At 44.7% G+C, this 20,039-nt stretch overlaps 1 protein-coding gene across 2 annotated transcripts in view; it reads right to left on the bottom strand.

Annotated features, from left to right (window-relative positions):
* Positions 1-20,039, bottom strand: part of CDHR2 (cadherin related family member 2) — a 464,115-nt gene that overhangs the window by 109,308 nt on the left and 334,768 nt on the right. For both annotated transcript variants that reach the window (XM_086931759.1, XM_086931760.1), the window contains 6 exons: positions 17,158-17,401; positions 15,143-15,382; positions 6,687-6,756; positions 5,079-5,687; positions 2,813-2,884; positions 1,617-1,666 (listed from right to left, as the gene is read on the bottom strand). In XM_086931759.1, coding sequence (XP_086787885.1) covers positions 1,617-1,666; positions 2,813-2,884; positions 5,079-5,687; positions 6,687-6,756; positions 15,143-15,382; positions 17,158-17,401 — 1,285 coding nt within the window. The remainder of the gene's footprint in view (positions 1-1,616; positions 1,667-2,812; positions 2,885-5,078; positions 5,688-6,686; positions 6,757-15,142; positions 15,383-17,157; positions 17,402-20,039) is intronic.

Below are 20,039 nucleotides of genomic sequence, written 5' to 3'. Positions count from 1 at the left end.
GCCCCCAGGGGGCCTGGCCCCCTCAGCTCTTCTGAGGGCTGTGAGAGAGGCCTGCGCTGAAGCAAGCCTCTCTCCCTCTGTGTCTGAAGCAGGTGCAGCCTGCTCTGAGCCCCTCGCCCCCTCCCTCTGACTAAAGAGAAACAAAGTATCAACATTGTTTCTCTTCAGTCAGAGCGGAGGCAGTCCCAGAAAGAGGATGGGGGCCCCAGAGACAGCAGTCTCCACTGCTCCTCTGAGGCAGCACAGAGCCCGGCCCCCCACTCTCTCCTCTCGATAAGCAAAGCACACCCCACAAGAGAAGAGGCAGGAAAACGGAGGGGGTGGGGGCCCCACCCCACAAGAGAAGAGAAGAGACAGGGACAAGGCTTGGGTGGGTGCCCCATCCCACAAGAGAAGAGACAGGGACAGGCCCCCACCGAGAAGAGACAGGGACAAGGATTGGGTGGGGGCCCCACCCCACAAGAGAAGAGAAGAGACAGGGACAAGGCTTGGGTGGGTGCCCCATCCCACAAGAGAAGAGACAGGGACAGGCCCCCACCGAGAAGAGACAGGGACAAGGATTGGGTGGGGGCCCCACCCCACAAGAGAAGAGAAGAGAAGAGACAGGGACAAGGATGGAGTGGGGGCCCCATCCCACAAGAGAAGACCAGCTGTGTCCTGTGTCCTCAATACTCTACAACTTCCAACAGGACCCAATATGGCAAATGAGAAAGTGATGAAAACCCTAAACTTCCTATTATCCTCCTGGTTGGAGGGGAACATTGAAATGCAGGTTGTCAGTTGCCAAGCAACACCCATAGCCCGAAATCAAGGCTGCGAAGTGAAGGAAGCAAACAGCAGTTATTCAACGTTTTAAGGGGCTAAAGTCAGATGAGAATACTTAACGAGCGGGAAATACTGTCTACTGCATTACTATATGCACGTTTAAACTTATGGGAATCTGCGTTTTAATGTGCAAGTGACTGTGACGTGCAAAAAATCATGGCAGAAAAATATAACGGATTTCCTGAAAAGAGAGCAAAAGAGCTCTCTTGACTAAATGACTGTCACTGCCCTCTAGCGGTCAGTTGAGAAACGCCCTTGCAGATAATCTCTCACAATCAGAAATACAAAAATACAGGAAAATGCCGGAATGTCTGTCTCACTCTCCCGTGTTGCCCCCGCGCACTAACATGTAGAGGGAATCTCGTTTAATAGTAGCGAATATATCAGTTCAGCAGGACTAAAACAACCAATCATCCTTCTCCTTTTAAATCAAAATATTGTAGAGGAGAGCACGTAGTTGGAAATGCCGTGGCTGCAGCAGGAATGTCCTTGTAATACTGGGTTAGAGGTGACTGTGCTGTTACAATGAAGTTGAGACATACATCTCCACGCATTTAGCAGTAACAATTACTGCAATAGGAAGGAAGGGCGAGTGGAAGAAGGGAATGATAAACAAGTGGAGGAAGGAGAAAGGATGGAAGGATGCGAAGGAGCGATCAAGGAAGGGAGAAGGAAAGTAAGAGAAAAGAAAGGAAGATAAAGAGAAGGAAGGAGGGAGGGGGAAGGAGGGAGGAAGGAAGGAAGTCGGTCTGCGGGCAGCGGAGGGGTTCTTTGAAGTTTCATTTAGTTACCTGCACAACTGCAACCTGAAGGTCAAGGGGAGCAACTGCTGGAACCACAACTATGGAAAACAAACAAGGAAAATGATACAATGTCAGATGGATGGATGGATGGGTGGATGGGTGGGTGGATGGGTGGATGGGTGGGTGGGTGGGTGGGTGGGTGGGTGGATGGATGGATGGATGGCCAGACGAAAGGACAGATGGATGGAGTGATTCAGTCAGTGCAAGTAAGTAGCCAGAAAACTAAAATATTCTCACTTTGATACAAAGCTCTGACGCATCAAGCAAGCAAACTAAGTAAGACTGACCCTCCCTAGAAGAACCCCCTTGTCTCTTCCATCCCAGTATCTTTGCTTTCATCCTTTCACCCTTCCATCCAACTGCTGATATCCACCATTTCAGCTTTATATTCTGCCATCCATTCATTCTTTCCTCCATCATTTTACCTTTCACCATTCCATCAATCCACTCACACATCCATCATCTATGCATGCGTCCATGCATTCACCCACCCATACATACATACATCCTGTGACTTACACATCCAGCAATATGGCTTTTCATCCATTAATTGATCGTTTTGGCCATCCACCCATTTATGTAGTCAGATTTCCATTTCTGCCATCTTTTCACCTGTTCATCCATTACCATCTTGTATTTCCATTTATTTTGACAACCTATTGACCTATCCATTCACCCACCTACTCATTCATGCAGCCACTCATCCACCCTATCGCTCTTCCTGCCTTTCTTTCATCCTTCCTTTCTTTCATCTCTCCTTCCAAATTTTCATCCTTCTTTCCCCTTTCTATCTACCTGTGATTCTTCCTTCCGAAGATGGCTAATTAGGAGCTTTTGTCTGCCGAGTTGTAGAGAGAAGAGGCCCATTAAGAACCTCACTTCCCTAGCTGGTTATCGATGCCCCCCTGAGTCCATGTGTAGCATAGGTGGGTGGGATGAAAGAAGGGATGGGTGAATTGGTGGTAAATTGATTCAGCCAATGTGTGGGATAGATAGGTGGGTTGGATGGATGGATGTGTTTGTGGGTTGAGTAGGTGGACGGACAGGTGTCTAGAACAGTGGTTGGACAGAACAATGGACATGTAGATTAACAGATCAGGATGAGCGGGTGGCATTGTGAGACTCATTCACATTTAGTTGCCCCTGAAGCTTTAGAATTGATTGAATGGGGATGTTTTTCTCACCAAATGCTTCTTCATTTTCCAGGAACACCGGGGCGTTGTCATTAACATCCACAATGGTGATAGTTAAGGTCACTATGGGGAGGAAGGGAGAGAATGTCAGAGCACGAGCATGTCACAAATCTTTTTCTACATCATTACAGTAGGTTTAATTATTATTAAACCAGGCTCTGTGAGGGTGCAGCATGGAGGTAGACACTCCCTGCCAGGCCAGCACTAAGTGACTCGGGTATAACAGAAGAAGATTTCACAGAAATAATAAATCCGCCTCTGGTAGGCCAGCAGCGTGTCTAACATTATGTAGTAGCCCAACCTGGGAGAGCCGATGGAGCATCCGAGGGCCCCCCAGTGACCTAATTGTAAGTTTGGGGGCTTTAAGGGGGTACACAGACTGGTTGGGGGCCTAATGAGATCAGGAGGAACAAACGGACATGTCCACACTCTTTGCTAGTCCGTGCCATCGGCCACAAGCGCTGACGTCACACTTTATTTATACTCCCTGGTCCGCGCCAACATTGAGTGGTAGGAGCTGGGTGGCTCACTACACTAATGACAAAACATGCCCAGTAGTGCCCCCTGCTGGGAAAAACTGGGGCTGTATCTCTGACACTTGAAAGCTGCAGCCATGCTGGAGTTCCCCCAGCAGCTCCAACCTGGCAGTAGTCCTGAACGAATACAAGTCGAATTACCAGACAATAAAGGGGAAACAAAAGCAAGCAGGGGGTATGAGCAATGCAAAAGCCACAATTCCCAAACCACACAGAGGAGAGAATTCTGTTACTAGCGGCCGGACCCGCAGAATATGGGCAGCCCCCAGCATTCTTTCATGATACACTGGGGCGTACCATTGCAGCAGAAAGTCAATTATGCTACTCTATACAGTGAACATTGGCACAGCGCTTCCCAGTGTGAGGAAGAAACGCCAGCTTTGGAGATCGCCTACCTCCAGGGCTTTCAGTGGGCCGGGTCCTGCTGGTGCTCAGCAGCAGCAGTTTTAAAAAGCAGTTTCTGAGACGGGTCTGGATTGGGCTCTCTGTTTTTGCGACTCACCCTCAGGGTGAAAAAACGAATCTTAACTCTGCAGCCGTGCCAGTGTGCCACCCTTCACTGCCTTTGAGGTAACTTCAAAGAAACTCGTTATAGTTCTTTCACAGTCTCATCATTTCAGAACTGAAACATTTTCAATATTATATACAAAGAAACCATAGTTGTTGCTTTTTTCTTATACAACTAAAAACCAATGACAAAGCCCTGGATTGTTATAGGTGTAATGTTACTTGTTGTATTATATATCTGGATAAAATGACAGAAACAGCAAAATACTAATCGGGCAGCACACCTTGTTAAGCACAGAGTTTTAGCTTTTTTGTATTTAAGCCACGCCCTTAATTACCTCAGTCACGCCCCTTCGAGAGACCCCACAGTTAATCGTAGCCAATGCCTTGGCGGGACTGGCCCCTGGGGGTCACCGAAGCACCGGTATGCCTTCGCATCCATCTAGGACTTCAGCTAATGCTTTATCCTGATTGGTAGCTGGATATCCTTGCTTCTCCAGTATCTGGCTGCTTCTTCACTACATGCGTCTATCCTATACTCCAGCTAGTAAATGGGTATCATCATTACCAGGGCTTTAAGTAGGCCGGGTCCTGCCAGTACTCAGCACCAGCAGTTCTTAAAAGCAGGTGCTGAAAAGGGTCCCTATCGGGCTTTCCATTTTTACCTTCAGGGTGGAGAAAACAAAAAAGCTTAACTCTGCGATAGTACCATCCATCACTATTATTGATGTAGCTTCAGAGAGACAAATTTTTCTGGTTTAGATAGCCCAAACATGAGCACCAGTTAGATAACACAAGCACATATTCATGTTTTGAATCACAGGATCTTGAGCCCACGTGAAGATCGAACCTGCTTTCTCAGCTCGAAAGTCAGCAGCTCTAGCCTTACAGAAGCATTTTCAATATTATATACAACGAAGTAATAGTTGTTGCTTATTTATCTTATGCAATTTACAACCATTGGCAAAACCAATAGTCCCGGCTTGTTGTAAGTGTAATATTACTTGTTGTGTTAAATAGCTGGATAAATGGACAGAAACAGCAAAATACCAGTGGGACAGCACACTATGCTGAGTACAGATTTTTAGCGTAAGAGTTTTAGGCCACACTCTTAATTACATCGGTCACTCCGCTATGAGAGACCCCCCAGTTTTTCATCCCACTTAAAGCCCTGATTATTACTTCACCAGTCCGCACACTAAACAGGCTCTTACCGTTGTTGCTGTACCGGTCTCCTAACTGCGTCAGCGTGTCTTCCACACGCAGCGTCATAACCACGCGATCACATGTCTCGAAGTCAATGGCCCAGCTGTTGTTCACAAAGAGGGAGCCATTAGGGAACAGCTGGAACCAATCATGGCAGATGCTGCCTGCACCGCTGGGGCCCTTGTAGCATGCCACTCCCAACTCCTCGAACACAAGCTCATGTTGGGTGTCCTTGTCAAAGCCACGGAGAATGGTGACCAGGCCAGCCTGGGTCCCATTCTCAGAGACCCTCACTCCTACCAGAGAGGAAGCGTCCACTACGGGTGGTTCGTCATTAACATCCAGCACAAAGACAGACACTGTTGCTGTTGACGTGAAGATGACGTTATTGATGCCAGCGTCTTGGGCCTCGATGGTCAAGGTGAAGTTCTTCTGGACTTCATAGTCCAGGGCAATGTCTGGGTCCACCGTGATGTTACCCCAGTACCGTCCAGGGCCAGCTTGGTTAGAGCGGATCAGAAAGGTTCCAGAGCTCCCTTTGACAATCCGGAATGTGATGCGGTTGTTGATCTCGGTCTGGTCCGCATCAGTGGCTTCCACGCTGCCTACGTCCGCACCTGAAAGGAACCAGACAGAAATGTCACATTGGAGTAGTTGCATGGGAGCAGTGTGAAATTCTGGAAAAGTAGGAAACACGGCACTACAACTCAAAATAACCTGACGAATGGGCTGTGCTCTTCCTAACAAACTGCAACTGAGAAAAGTGTTGCATCAGAAGCATTACACAAGGTAAATTATACTTCTGAGATCAGGTTGGGAGGGGAGTGCTGCTTGAGAGAAGTCAAGGACAGGCAGCCAGTGCTGCTCCAAAGAGTTCCAGATTACCAAATAGGCAAAGTAAGCTCTGGCCTATGGGCCCCACTCATTTCAGTGGCCCGTGATAATGGATCAAAATAATATTGATTTGATCTTGAAAGATATTACAATCAAGCTTTCTTAAATTGTTTTGAAAAGATAGAAAAAAATGACTCAACTCAAGAAACGAAAATTGTAAATTAAAGACTCTATAGAGAAATACTGTATTAATGTAATGTACCCATGCAATATTTAAAGTTTTGTCGGTTTATTAAAATTAAAAAAACATTTTTTTTATAACATTAATAATTGTTAATGTTTAGTTTTGTGTAATAATATTGGTTAATTAAAATTGTTGGTTGGTAAAACTAAAAAACTTATTAGGAGATAATTCGCAAAGGGGGCCCCGAAATTATTGACTGCCTAGGGGACTCCACAGGGTTTAATCGGCACTGGCTTCAAAAATGCATCATGGCAAGTCTCGCTCCAGAAAAGCAAGATGGGAGGACTGTATTGTTCTTGGAACAGAGAAGACAGGCAATGCTCCTCAAAGGTAACACAATAGTAAGGATGCTAGTCCAGAATCCAGGATATTAGTTAATTTTTCAAGTCCAAGAGGAACACAGTGGCAAGACTATGCTATACCAATAATAGTGTGGGAGGCCATGCAACAGTACACAAGAGAATGGGATGTACAAACAAGGGAGGCCTTACCATCTTTTCCCTTGCTCAAACCCATGCATGAGAAGTGGTGGGCTTACCTGTCTCACTTTCATTCACAAAGAATTTATAGTCCAACAGGCTGAATTCTGGGCGCTCGTCATTCAGATCCTGCCACATAAACAGAAGCATACTTTAGAATGCTGGAAACAAGATTAGGGCGCGACAACGCACCAATCAGAAAGCTGCACAAGAGTACTGAACAACAGTGTGCCACCTCCAGGGATTTTCCACTGGACATAGCAGCAAATTGTGCTAAAACTTTGGCACTAGCAAAACAATACTGCGCTGTAGAGTGTCAAATCAACCACTATTCCAGTTTACCTTTCTCCCTCTTTGAATTCCCATTTTGATTTTTAAGTCTGGCTTAGAAACAGCTTGTCGGTCTCCCCTAATCAACAAATTCATAAATAAAAAAAATGCATTCATGCATAAATATAGGGGTTTATCCCTTTTCATTCATTGGTCTGTTCAACTGTCTCTGGCATTCTACTTCTGCCGGCAGGTAAGTATTAGGTAAGTATTGGATAGTGTAGGGGTAAAAATTACTATTCTAACTCCAGGGGGGTGCAACAGTAGGGTAAGTGTTGGATAGTGTAGGGGTAAAAATTACTATTCTAACTACAGGAGGTGCAACAGTAGGGTAAGTATTGGATAGTGTAGGGGTAAAAATTACTATTCTAACTCCAGGGAGTGCAATAGTAGGGTAAGTGTTGGATAGTGTAGGTATGTGTTGTAATGGTATGCGTTGTAATGACTGCATTGTAATCACATGCGTTGTAGTGGTATGCGTTGTAGTGACATCCGTTGTAATGGTTGCATGGTAATGGCATGCGTTGTAATGGATGTTGCGTTGTAAAAGTTTCGTTGTAAAGGTAGTGCGTTGTAAAAGTTGTGTTGTAAGTGTTGTTTCACCTGATGACACCCAGCTCATCCTCTCCCTCACCAAGGAACCAAACATCACGAGGCACAAATTCCAAAAAGGGCAAAAAGGCGTTGCAGCCTGGAAGAAGAACAGCTGCCTGAAACTCAACTCATAGAAAACAGAAGTCCTCGTCCTTGGCTCTAGCCCCTCCACATCAAACGACATCTGGTGCCCCCCACACCTTCAAAAACACACTACCCTGACAGACTATGCACGTAACCTCAGCATCATACTGGACTCATCGCTCATTATGAATCACAAGATCAACACCATCTCCTCTGCATGCTTCAACACCCTCTACATACTACGTAAAACATTCAAGTGGATTCCCTCCTCCGTTATAGTTAGGCTCAGATTTCATTCGTACAAAACCAGTGAAATTCAGCAGTTATAGTTACCTGATCTAACTATAACTGGTGCCCTTGCAATGCATTGCTTGTGACCTCACATATTACATCACTGATGACATGGTCAGTGACATCACTGATGACATCTCAAATGACCACTCTTGACATCTCTGACACTCTTTTTATTGGAACAGGCCCAGGTGGATGAAGTCCTAGGGGCCAATTAAGGGTCGGGAGGGGTAGGTTGCGTGCCCCCTCCCCTTAATGTATATGTATAACTCCAAGAGATGGCTCCCTGCCCGAAGTAACCTCACTGTGCACATTAAAGGCTATGCCCGACGTGAGGTTGGCAGCCTGCTGGAGGCTTAGCCACAGGGCCTGGCACCATACCAAGCCTTGTGGCCAATGCCCAACTGTGCAGGGCGAAAGGATGTGGGCAGCATGGGGTTGGCTGCCTGCAGGGAGTTGTGAGCTGGGCCAGCTGCATGACAGGCCTGGCTTCTGACCCCAGGCCATTCATGACCAATGGGAGTGTGCGGCATGGGATTGGCTGCCTCCAGGAGGCTGCCTTCGGGTGGCTGTCCCTGGGTAAGTTACCCACAGGTCCTGCTGTGCATGTCTGAAATCCATGAGCAACGTGGGGTTGGCTGCCTGTGGGGAGTTTGCCACAAGGCCTGGCCGCAGTATGAAGTATCAGTGATGTCATCAATTATGTCATTTAATATGTCATCAGCGATGTCATAAATGATGTCATAGTACATGTCATGAATGAGGTAATATGTGAGGACATAAGCAGTGCACGGTGACAGCTTATCCTGCACCACTTGATGGTCATTGAAATGTATGACCCAGAAAATCAAGAGACCATCAGATTTTGTGTCATTACATGCCAGTATGCTACTATCATATGCAAGGGTGTGCCCAAAATATACATGGGTGTTGCTCAAATACCCCGCCGTGCTACAATTTATGTGTTATGATGCTCCTAAATGCTGCAAGGCGCTGCTTATAATAAGATTCTCAATATGGCATCCTAACAAAGAATGCTGCTTATGTGCCTTAACCCTCCACATATAGCATGGTTCAGTATGAAGAAGGCAGCCCAACAGATAAGCACTAACATCAAAAACTCATGTAGAGAGCTAGGTGGTAGTATGTGACCGCTTCCTGTTTGTGAATGTTGATACAAATATTCCCAAGGACAGCAGCCTACTCTTAAAGAATTAAACTTAAATGTTTCATTTTATTTTTTGAAATGCATCCAGTTTTCCTTTAGGGAAAACGGGCTGCATTAAATAAAAATAAAAAGATTGATTTATTAAAAAGCAATCACAGACATGGTGGTCTCGTTCCTAGTGGGTCATAAATTGTGACCTAACTCATTTATATCCATGAGACAGGTCGAATTGCAACCCCAAAAAGAATCGCTTAGTGAAACTCAAGGTGTTTCGCACATTAGGAATAGCAATTTGCTAACTGCGATTCACAGAACATCGCAATTAGATCATCCCTATTGCTAAAATGTATATATATGGCCACAGGTGTGTTTAACAGTCCCTTTTTGAACCCTGGAATTTTTTGATATATATTCCTATCCCCAAGTTTATCCTAACATTGCTGACAAAGGCCGTTTTTTTAGAACTACCTTTGTTGGTTAAAAATGAAACCATTTGCTTCCTTTTATTTTCTATGCTTTCTGACTTATGAAAAGGGCTCTACACTTGAAGTACTTGACCATAGAATTTGCTATTTCTGGCTTCCGGCTTAATGTCATGTTTAGGATGTTATGAGAGTATGGGGACATGGGTGCAAGGGAAAGCCAAAGGGTATGCCCTGAACTCCGAGAATCTACCTCAAAGTTGTGCACAGCATGGTTTTGGAGGTCTGGAACCTAGGACCAGAGTGTTTGGTAGCCATACCAGTCACTGAGAGTCCGCACCACAGGGGCAATGTTTTGGGCAGTGGCCTGAGGAGCCATTGGGCAAAGCGTCTGGCCTTGTTCAACGGCAACGTGGTCTATTCGCAAAGGTACATTTGGCCATAAAAGTATTGTTTAAGACTGAAGATATGCCTCACAAAGAGATTTCTGTCAGGTGAAAGCCCTCTTAAGGATGTGAAGATCATAACCATGAGCGCCGAGATCTCAGCTCCCATCAATCCCAATCAAGGGATTGAGGGCGTACCTAGGGTACCATGGTAAGCCTTGGAAGCATGTGAATAGTGCAAACAAGTACATTTGTCTGGCATTCACGCGCTAGCATCATTCTCTTTTCTAGCCTTGAAGGGTTCATATATTTACATCAGCTTAGTGCTGGCTTAAATACCCTTTCCAGGGTAGAAAGGGAGGTGACCCGCTCCTAAATTTGGCAAGAGTGCACGGGAAGTGGATTTTATGGGGGAACAATGTCCCTGTGGAGAAAACATAAAGAAAACACTGTGTATTTGAGAATTTTGTCTCTGTGTAGGGAGGCCTGGCGAACTCCAGGGAGAGGAAATAAGTTTGAAAACGATATGCTAGTTTCAAAGTAATTTGTACGAAAACGTGTAACAGGCTCTCTATGTGAGTTTCTGGAGGAGTTTGAGAATTCAAAATAGAAGGAAATCTCTACTCAGATATAAAAGTAAATATTTTACGGTAGATTTCCTGTTTTTATGTGAATAGGCCATGGCCTTGTTCGAAGGCGCAATAATCATGGGCAAAATATCCTTAAAGCAGATTCTTGGGGAGTGAGTGCCAGGCATAGGACATGCCCTTATGCCACACCCTGCATCCAGAATATGCTGCATGTTGGCAAAAACTGCATACTGTAGTTTCCGGGTTTGGGAGGGCTGGCTGTGACCGGCATTTCCAGTGCAAGGCTAAAGGTGCAGTACACTCTGGGTTTGCAAAGACTGGTCAAAGTGTGATGCAGCGGTTGCGGAAGCAGGCCATGGCATTCAGTCATGACTTAAATTCAGTCATGTACCTCACAGAGCCTACCAGCTCTGGTCACAAGGTATGGCGTTGGGCATATCCTTCGCCTGAGTTTAGTCCAAGTTTCCAAGAACCTCCTGCGCATGACCTTGGGCTCTGTGCAGCAGATCACAGTCAAGCCTTTACGCCATACCCATTCCTTATAACCACTTCCTTTGAGATGAAGCTGAATTCATACAATGTGTTATTTTCTCATTTACTGTTCTCATTTGATATCATTTGTTTGCCTAACACATTTAAGTACACACATTCAAATGCCTATGAGCTTTTAGAGCCCCAAAGGTCCAAAATCTAGGTCAATAAATCTAAAGTACTTCTATGTTGTTGTCACTGAGGCCATAACATGTATTATCACAGCAGCCAAATTAAATTTCTGCTGGACCAACAAGTCAATAAAAAATGGCCTCCCTAAGTCGATTTAATAAGTTAACGTGATAATATCAACAGCCTTTCTTCGGAAACCATGCCTTCTCAAGAGCAGAACAATTTCTCTGGGAAAAAAATGAACAGTGGCGATAAGGCTTGCAAATTTTGCAGCAGCCAAACAGTATCCCATTGACTCTTGAATTTGCAACAATTTACAATGGAGGAAGAAAGAATTCAAATTCAGACAGACATGCCATACACTCGGAATGAACTGGTATTCTGAAAACAAATGAACACAGCTGTCACAGTTCTTGTAAAAAGGTGTGTGTGTGTGCGTGCTTGTCTGCACGCATGGTTGTGGGTGTCCTTGTGTCTCTTTGTGTGTTTAGCACACATTACAGGAACAGGAACAGTCCATAAAGTAATGCTAGGTGTGACTGAGCTAACCACCATCTGCGTGAAGAGGTTTGTACTATAGGGGCCACCATGGAGTTTTTAAGTATTTTAAAGTGAGCCTCAGTATCCAAGTAGACATGGAATTAGAATAGTACATAAAATCCAGGAGGGGAAGGCTCTAAGAATGAGGGACTCCCCCGAGAGATTTATTGACTGTTTCACTGGAAACTGAGAGAGAAGTTTGAGAAAAAGTTGGAGGAGACCAGGAGTCACAGGAGACTCCCAGATTCCATGAGAGAGGCCCTAGTTATTATGATGCCTGTAAGAGACAGAGATCCTCAGGTCCCAGGTCCTAGAGGGCCTTATCCATGATTAGCACTGATATCAAAATATTATCTAAAGCACTAGGGAATAGAATAACCTCGCTGGTAGCTAAACTGGTAAATACAGATCAGTGCTGGTTTAAGCCTGTCTGCAGAATTCAGATGAATATCTGTTGTGTACATCATGTAATGAATAGCGTAGAAGATAGGGGCGTGGAGGCGACAATAGTGGCTTTAGAGATAGACAAAGCCTTCAACACGATAGACTGGGACTTCATGTATGCAGTATTAAGGAGACTGGATCTTGGTCCAATAATCTAGAGCTGGATCAGGTTGCTCTACAGTGACCCAGTGGCTAGGGCGAAGTCTGGTGGACTGGTATCGCATAGCTGTAATCAGGGAATGGGCACAAGGGAGGCGTACCTGCTGTCACCATTACTGTTTGCATTAGTGGCGGAGCCTCTAGCGATCCATCTTCGTGCAGTCATGAGGGACAGGAAATAACGGTTGGACATGCGATTCACGTCTTGTCACTGTACACAACACATTGGTTTTTATAACGCATCCACCAATACCTTTGTTATTACGAGATCTACAAAAAATGTGTAGAATATCTATCCAACAACTTAACCTCCACAAAACAGTTGGCTCCCATTGATTGCATAAGTCAAAGTGCGCTCTCCCCGACATGCCCAACATGGGCGTGACTTGGGAGGGGAAACATCCATACAATGCAGTCATTAAAATGCACTACCTTTACAACGCAACTGTTACAACGCAACTGCCTTTACATCGCATGCCTTTACATCGCATGCCATTACAACGCATGCCATTACAACGCATGTCACTACAACGCATGCCATTACAAAACATACCATTAAAATGCATGCCATTACAATGCAATATAAGGTAAGTAATGGAGATTTTTTCGTTTTAGTGTGGGTATGGGTTTTGGGGTACATTTGAATAGTAACTTTTACCCCTACACTATCCAACACTTTCCCTACTGTTGCACTCACTGGAGTGGGAATAGTAATTTTTACCCCTACACTATCCAACACTTACCCTACTGTTGCCCTAAAAGTATTATGTGTTGTAATGGCATGCATTGTAATGGTATGCGTTGTAATAGAATGCACTGTAAAGGTAATTTTAAAAAATGAGTTGTAATGGCATGAGTTTTAAAATCATGCGATGTAATGCTAGTTGCGATGCAAAAACTGTGTTGTAAAAGCATGTGTTGTAATTATTTGCGCTGTAACGTCAAATATTCCTTGGGCGATAGTGAGGTTCCGCTATTTTGGAATGAAGATAGCACACACCGAGAACAGACAATGAACATATAATATGGGCAGAGTGTGTCAGGGACTTGAAACTTCAGTACATTTTGTGAAACACACTACCATTGTCAGTGATGGGCAGGGTTGCATTGAACAATCCGGGCTTCCTTTTGCGATGCTTATATCCTAAAATAAAACTTACTGTGTCCCATACCAACATTTAAGAAACTTGACAGGCTACCAACATCCCTGATATGGGCAGGAAAAAGAAGTTGAATGCACACCTGAAAAAGGATAGACTTGAAGGAGTCTTGGGGCTCCCTGACTTAGAGTTGAATTATATGGCTTCCCTGCTTCAGCATCCTGTACTGTGTTGCAGCGATGACTGCAACTGGGAGAAAGATGTCCCAAATAGGTACTATAGGAAATTGCCTTGCTTCTACTTTCTCTAGTGCGCATGACGCATGAACCAAGATGAGCTTGGGAAAGAACAATAAAGAGAGTATTTAAATGGCCCCCGTTCTTGAAATCACTGCAGAGCTGGTGGCGGCTGCAGCCTCCATCCACTATAAGTCATGACATGTTCATGTCTCAGTGGAGAGGTTGGGTGTCTCATGCTTGGAGGCCTACACATGGGAAACAGGTTTATAACATTGGAAGACGCAAGAGAACTATTTGGGGGGACAGGGACAGTTTCTACAATTTGCTAAATTAACAAAGACAGCGAAGCAGATATGGAAAGATTTCCCTCAAATGCCACCCGTTTTTGAGACACTTGAGGTGGTGCTTGAGGGGAGTGGTGGGGTTAAATGAATATCCCAGTCATATATATCCCGTAAGCGATTTAGAGTCAAACTGCACCTGGAAACTGATCTACAGGAGACTATTCTTGATAGGGAGTGGGAGACGACCTGTGAGCTAGTTCTACTGAAAGCTTGTAATGATATATTAAAGTTATTGCATTTTTATATATTACACTACACCTACCTCCCCTAATGAGGATCCATAGGATTTATGTGGACAGATCATCTACTTCCCTAAGTATGGTAATAATCATGCTGAGTTTCTTCACATGATTTGGAAGTGTAGACCCATAGAAATGTATTCAGGGACGGGACTAAGGTCCTGAACAAAAGTGACTTTGATAAATAAAGAGAGCGTGGTGAAGCATTGTGTGTTGGGGCTGGTGCCAACACTCTTGTAAAGTAACTGTAATATAACTAGGTAATGCTGGGATTGGTCCTTGCATAATGGCGTATAGCAATTTTCTGGCACATTGTTCCTCCTGTAACTGCTTGGCTGAGGGATGTGACCGAATGAACGCTTACAGAAGAGAGAAGATTGAAAGAGGTTGCGTTTAATGGAAAAGCAGCTGAGGAAATTACACAATGGGAAGAAATTACAAATGTTCTTTGTAAAGCGATAGAGTCAGATTTAAGCACTGGCAATGAGGGATCTGAGAGCTCTTGAGAGACAATGGGTCCTGCATATGTCTGTGATGTATACTGCTTGACAAGATGTTATACGCAATGTACTGTTCGGTGAAATGGCTTCAACGTTAGAAGTGAAGAGACTGTCTCACAGTAAAATACGTATGCCTGGGAAGGTGAGGTGTTAAAGAAACCATATGCAATTTATGGACTATATGTGAAGACTGACTAGACAGATAATGATAAATACTCATTATTTCATACTTTATTATGGTACAGTGATTTCACTTGCTGTTGTGGGCAATATAATGTTTTCATTTGGTTATAGTAAAATACAAAATAATATTTTAAAAAAATAGTAAGTAAACCGTTGAATAAAGTCAGTGGCCTCTCCATATATGTGGCATTACCACTTGTAGAGTAAACAAAGGGTTGTAACTGGCCTGTGGCACTCACCTCCACTGTGATGGTGACATTAACCAGTGTTTCCTGCTGGGGCACCCCTAGGTCATAGACTTGAACGGTCAGGATGATCTTCCCATTTAGAGCAGCGTCAATGGCCTCGCAGTCCAGAGGGCGTGAGTTGGTCAGCAGGCCAGAATCTAGGCCGATGGTGAAGTTCTCGCTGTATGGGCTCTCCAGGATCTTGTACTGCAGGCGGCTGTTGTTGGTGCCAGGCTCGTCATTATCAAATGCCTGGAGACAGAAAGAGTACCACATACAGATCACCACCAGACATACTGGACAGCATGTTGACTCCGACTACAGCCAACGTCAGTGCCTGAGCATCCAACAAAGAGTTCTGAGGCACTGATGTGGCCCAAGAAGGGGGCTAGCTGGGTCACAATCCTCATCAATAATGGCATAAATCTTAATTAATCTGCCCATGCATTGGCAGTTATAAAGCAAATGACGAATTGCTGAATGATTCAGAATTATGTATAATCCAAGAAATTCATGCAGGCGGGCTTGAGGCGATATGAGCAGTGAGGTTTCTATTGATTTCTAAGTGTTATGTTTGTTATGCTATGTGCATTTGTATAGTGCACAACTCACCTGGGAGGGTATCTTGGTGCTGAAGCTAGAGCTGCATGGGCTGAGCTAGGGCTAGGTGAAGAACCAGGTCTTCAGTTTCTTGTGGAATTCAAGAACTAATGAGGTGGCTCTGTTGTGCACAGGCATGTCATTTTAGGCTTTAGGGATCTTTGAAACATCTCCAAACTGCAGAAGTGATGTACAATGTCTGATATACAGTAGGCTGCTGTTTCGGTTTTGTAATGACCACGCCATGGTACAAGTTATGAGCATCATTACGTGTGTGATTGCTTCTGGCAATCACTAACATCTTCATAAATGGAAGAGGTAATGGATATATGACAAACAAACAGACTAAGAGCCATAGTGGGGTTTCTGAATGGACCATAAATTCTAGACAGATGCTAGAGCTGAGGCAAAGTCAGTCACAATTGAAAATGTCTGGCGTCCCTGAAATGCTGCGCCTGTGGTAATGTCAGTCACTTGCAATGATTGATTGTTAGTGACTCCATTCACAACATATCGTGATTGGAAGGTTGATGGAACCAGAAATCTCATTTACAATGAGCTCACTCAGCATGAAGGCTGGCACTTCCATTGATCTCACTCAGAATGTGCTTGCAGAGTCTACAGCTTGCCACTTCCAGTGATCTTGCAGAGCCCTCTTCGCCTAGATGCTGAGGTTGGCATTGCCAGTAATTTCACTTACAGTGTACTGGCCGGATCTGAAGCCTAGCATCGCCACTGAGCTCACTCAGAATGCGCTGGCTGGATCTGAAGCCTAGCACTGCCACTGAGCTCACTCAGAATGAAGCCCAGCACCGCCACTGAGCTCACTCAGAATGAAGCCTAGCACCGCCACTGAGCTCACTCAGAATAAAGCCTAGCACCGCCACTGAGCTCACTCAGAATGAAGCCTAGCACCGCCACTAAGCTCACTCAGAATGAAGCCTAGCACCGCCACTGAGCTCACTCAGAATAAAGCCTAGCACCGCCACTGAGCTCACTCAGAATGCGCTGGCTGGATCTGAAGCCTAGCACCGCCACTAAGTTCACTCAGAATGCGCTGGCTGGATCTGAAGCCTAGCACCACCACTGGGTTCATTCAGCATGAAGCCTAGCACCACCACTGAGCTCACTCAGAATGAAGCCTAGCACCGCCAATGAGCTCACTCAGAATGAAGCCTAGCACCGCCACTGAGCTCACTCAGAATGAAGCCTAGCACTGCCACTGAGCTCACTCAGAATAAAGCCGAGCACCGCCACTGAGCTCACTCAGAATACGCTGGCTGGATCTGAAGCTTGGCACTACAGGGATCTCCTTCACAACCCACTGGCCTGAATTTGAAGGCAGGTTCTGCCAGTGAGCTCATCCACAATGCACTAAGTAAAGGTAAAGCCTAGCATTGCTATAACCTCACTCACACGCCGCTCACCAAGATCTGAATGCTGACGCTGCCTGTATTCTCATTCATGAAAGCATTGTAGGAGCCTGTCACAACCGGGGCATTGTCATTCTCATCCTCCACAGTGATTTCCAGAAGCGTGGTGCCTGTGAGGTTCATCCCATCGAGGGCCTGGAGAGTGGCGTAGTACACTCCACGGATCTCCCTGTCCAGAAGATTTCCATTCCTCACCGTTATCTCACCAGTCTTGGTATCCACCTGGAAGGTGTCGCGTCTATGGACAGAAAGAGCAGAGTTAGTTCCAGGACACTAGCGCAGCTAAGCAGATCAGATCAGATAGTGGTGTTTAGTGTCCAAAGGCAGAGAGCATCACCTAAAAGAACCCAATCAGGACTCCATGAACCTACTCTTCATTAAAATAGTTATGATGTCCTCATGCTCTGAGAACAATGAACACAGAACCCTCATCTCAGTACATGGCCTTTCCTCTTAATAACAAATGCAATTGAATCCCAGACTTAAGAGTAAGGAACATAAGTTCACTGTTTTCTCCTGACTGGGCTCTTAATGCCCATCAATTGGGCATACAGCTCCTGCTGTTGACATTCACGATCACCAAACTAGTCTTTAATTTGTGGTGGTGGTAACAGGTGGTGGGCAGAGGCACTTATTTTTGGGAATCGGGAGTTGTATTTCCTCATTAGACTTTCGTACAGTGCAAGAGAGAGAATGGAATAAAAGTGAGAAAGAAGGAAGAAGAGAAAGGTAGGACAACAGAAAAATATAAAACAGGAATGAAAAAAACCCACAAGAATAAGAGAAGGAGACAGGAAGTGCAGGGTGGTGGAAGAAAGTAGCATGAGGAGGGGTCAAGATTAGGCACCCTTGGTATTAAGAAACCTCAGCATTCAGCAGTGTCTGCTGCTGAACCAAAGAAAAACTTTGCAACCCTTGACATACACATTTTTAAAATTAGGAAGTGGACCAAAACTTGCTCACCAGTTTTTGGGAGATTTTCTCTCCACCAACAGGTTAAACCTGATGCTGTGGTCACTATATGCCCTTAGTCGCCGGCTGTTCATATAGGGGATATACTACAGTGCTTAACTTGTACAAGTCACAGTGGCTATAGCAACAGTGATTTTTATTCAGAAGGACAAACTTTTTCCTCAGTTCAGCCAAGATATGAAAATATGTACTGAAAATCACAGAAACATAGAAACTTGTATAATACAAAACAAGCTAAAGGGTGCCACGACATTGAAGCAGTAAAACATCATGGGGCATATTTATGATTTGTGGTGCAGGGCAGCTCAGCAAGTCACCTTGCTGCACTGCTCCGTGTCCCAGAGAAAGGGTAGGAAAGCTCCACATTCATCCAATATGGTGCATTCCTGTCCCTTTCCCTTGCACTGGTGTCGTTGTGGCAGCCGAGCGCCAATGCAGGCACCGTTGCATGCCTGTGTTGTCGGCAGGATTGTTTTGTGCAGGAAGGGACAGAATGTAGCACACATAGAAAGAGGGAAGAACTAGGAGAAACAAAGAAAATGGTCATAACGAACATAGAACAAAACAAGACCTCTTTGCTGCTTAATGAGCTGTTTTCAAAGACAGCTCAGATAGTCACCCACACAGCATTCACATGCATCTTCTTAAACTAATGCAAGCCCAAACAACCTACCAATGTCCATAAAACCTCATTTTAATGGCAAGAAGTGCAAAGAAGGATCGCCCAAAGTAAGGCATTAATAAACAACCATAGGCTGGAACAGAAGAGGATATAAAGTGAGTGACCCGCGCGCTACCACAATATCACAGTGGAAATATCACCCTGCAGATGTATTGTGACAACAATATTGACTCCAAAATAGCATCAGGTAGTGGAGTTGATAATAATGAATCTACACCTTCCTGAACAATGTTATGAAAGTCGCTAATATGATCGTGATATGTGTGCAGGTGGATATTTAGATTGCAATATTGTGACCAGCAACTAAACCAATGGAGCAGGATCTGAAAAAGATGCTCTTCAGTATGAACCTCCTTTTTTAATGGACCTTTCTAAACCTTTATTTTCATTTATGTGTCCCCTGATCTTCGTGCTCCCACCCTTTCTTATTCATCTTTCTTTTTCTCCTTTCACTGTCTTCTCTATAACTTTTTTCTTTGATTCTACTTCCATGTATGAATCAAAAATGGTTTAACCGTTGACTGCAAAGTACTTAACGCCAGTAAACATCTCGGCTCGACAGGTGTCCTCTTTCCTTCCACTTGATTGTGGCCAAGTAATCAGGTGGGTACCTTTTGGCCATTGCCGCTGCTCATGTCCTGTTGGACCTTGCTGCGGCGATCAGTCCTCCCATGCACTTTAATGAAGCTGGTATGAATTTGGGTGGTATGGTAAGGGATCTCCTACTTATACACCAGTGACTCCCATCTACATCTCACTGTATCATTCGTGGAGGACGCCCCGCCTCTGTCCATCCAAGACCCCACATAACTACTTTCATTTATTGAATCTTTCTTTGAACAAATTGGATTTCTGTTTTCCTCTTCCAAAGACTTTCCATCTTACAATCATTGTTATCGCCTAACTACCAACTTCCTTCTTCCCACATTGGCTCCCTCTGTAAAAGCATTATGTTTCATGACTGGGCTCGATTACGCATGTATGCCCATACCTCCAAGTGGATTGAGACTTCCTACTTCCAAGTGCCAAAATCCAACCCTACTTCCTTTACAAACATCTCACACCATTGTGGAGTAAATGGGCCTCATCTCACACGTATCGATCAATGAACCACCAGTTGTGTTGCCTAAATTTAAAATCTACCCCTCACATCTGACATGTAATTCCACTAGACATGTAAGAGGAAGAGTGACCACTGTTCAATTCAGTACTACACAAGCTT

This window comes from Lissotriton vulgaris, chromosome 7, assembly GCF_964263255.1.
Source record: "Lissotriton vulgaris chromosome 7, aLisVul1.2, whole genome shotgun sequence".
Taxonomy (NCBI): Eukaryota; Metazoa; Chordata; class Amphibia; order Caudata; family Salamandridae; genus Lissotriton; species Lissotriton vulgaris.
The sequence above is the reverse complement of the archived record's forward strand: the minus strand, read 5'-3'. Positions and strand labels throughout refer to the sequence as shown.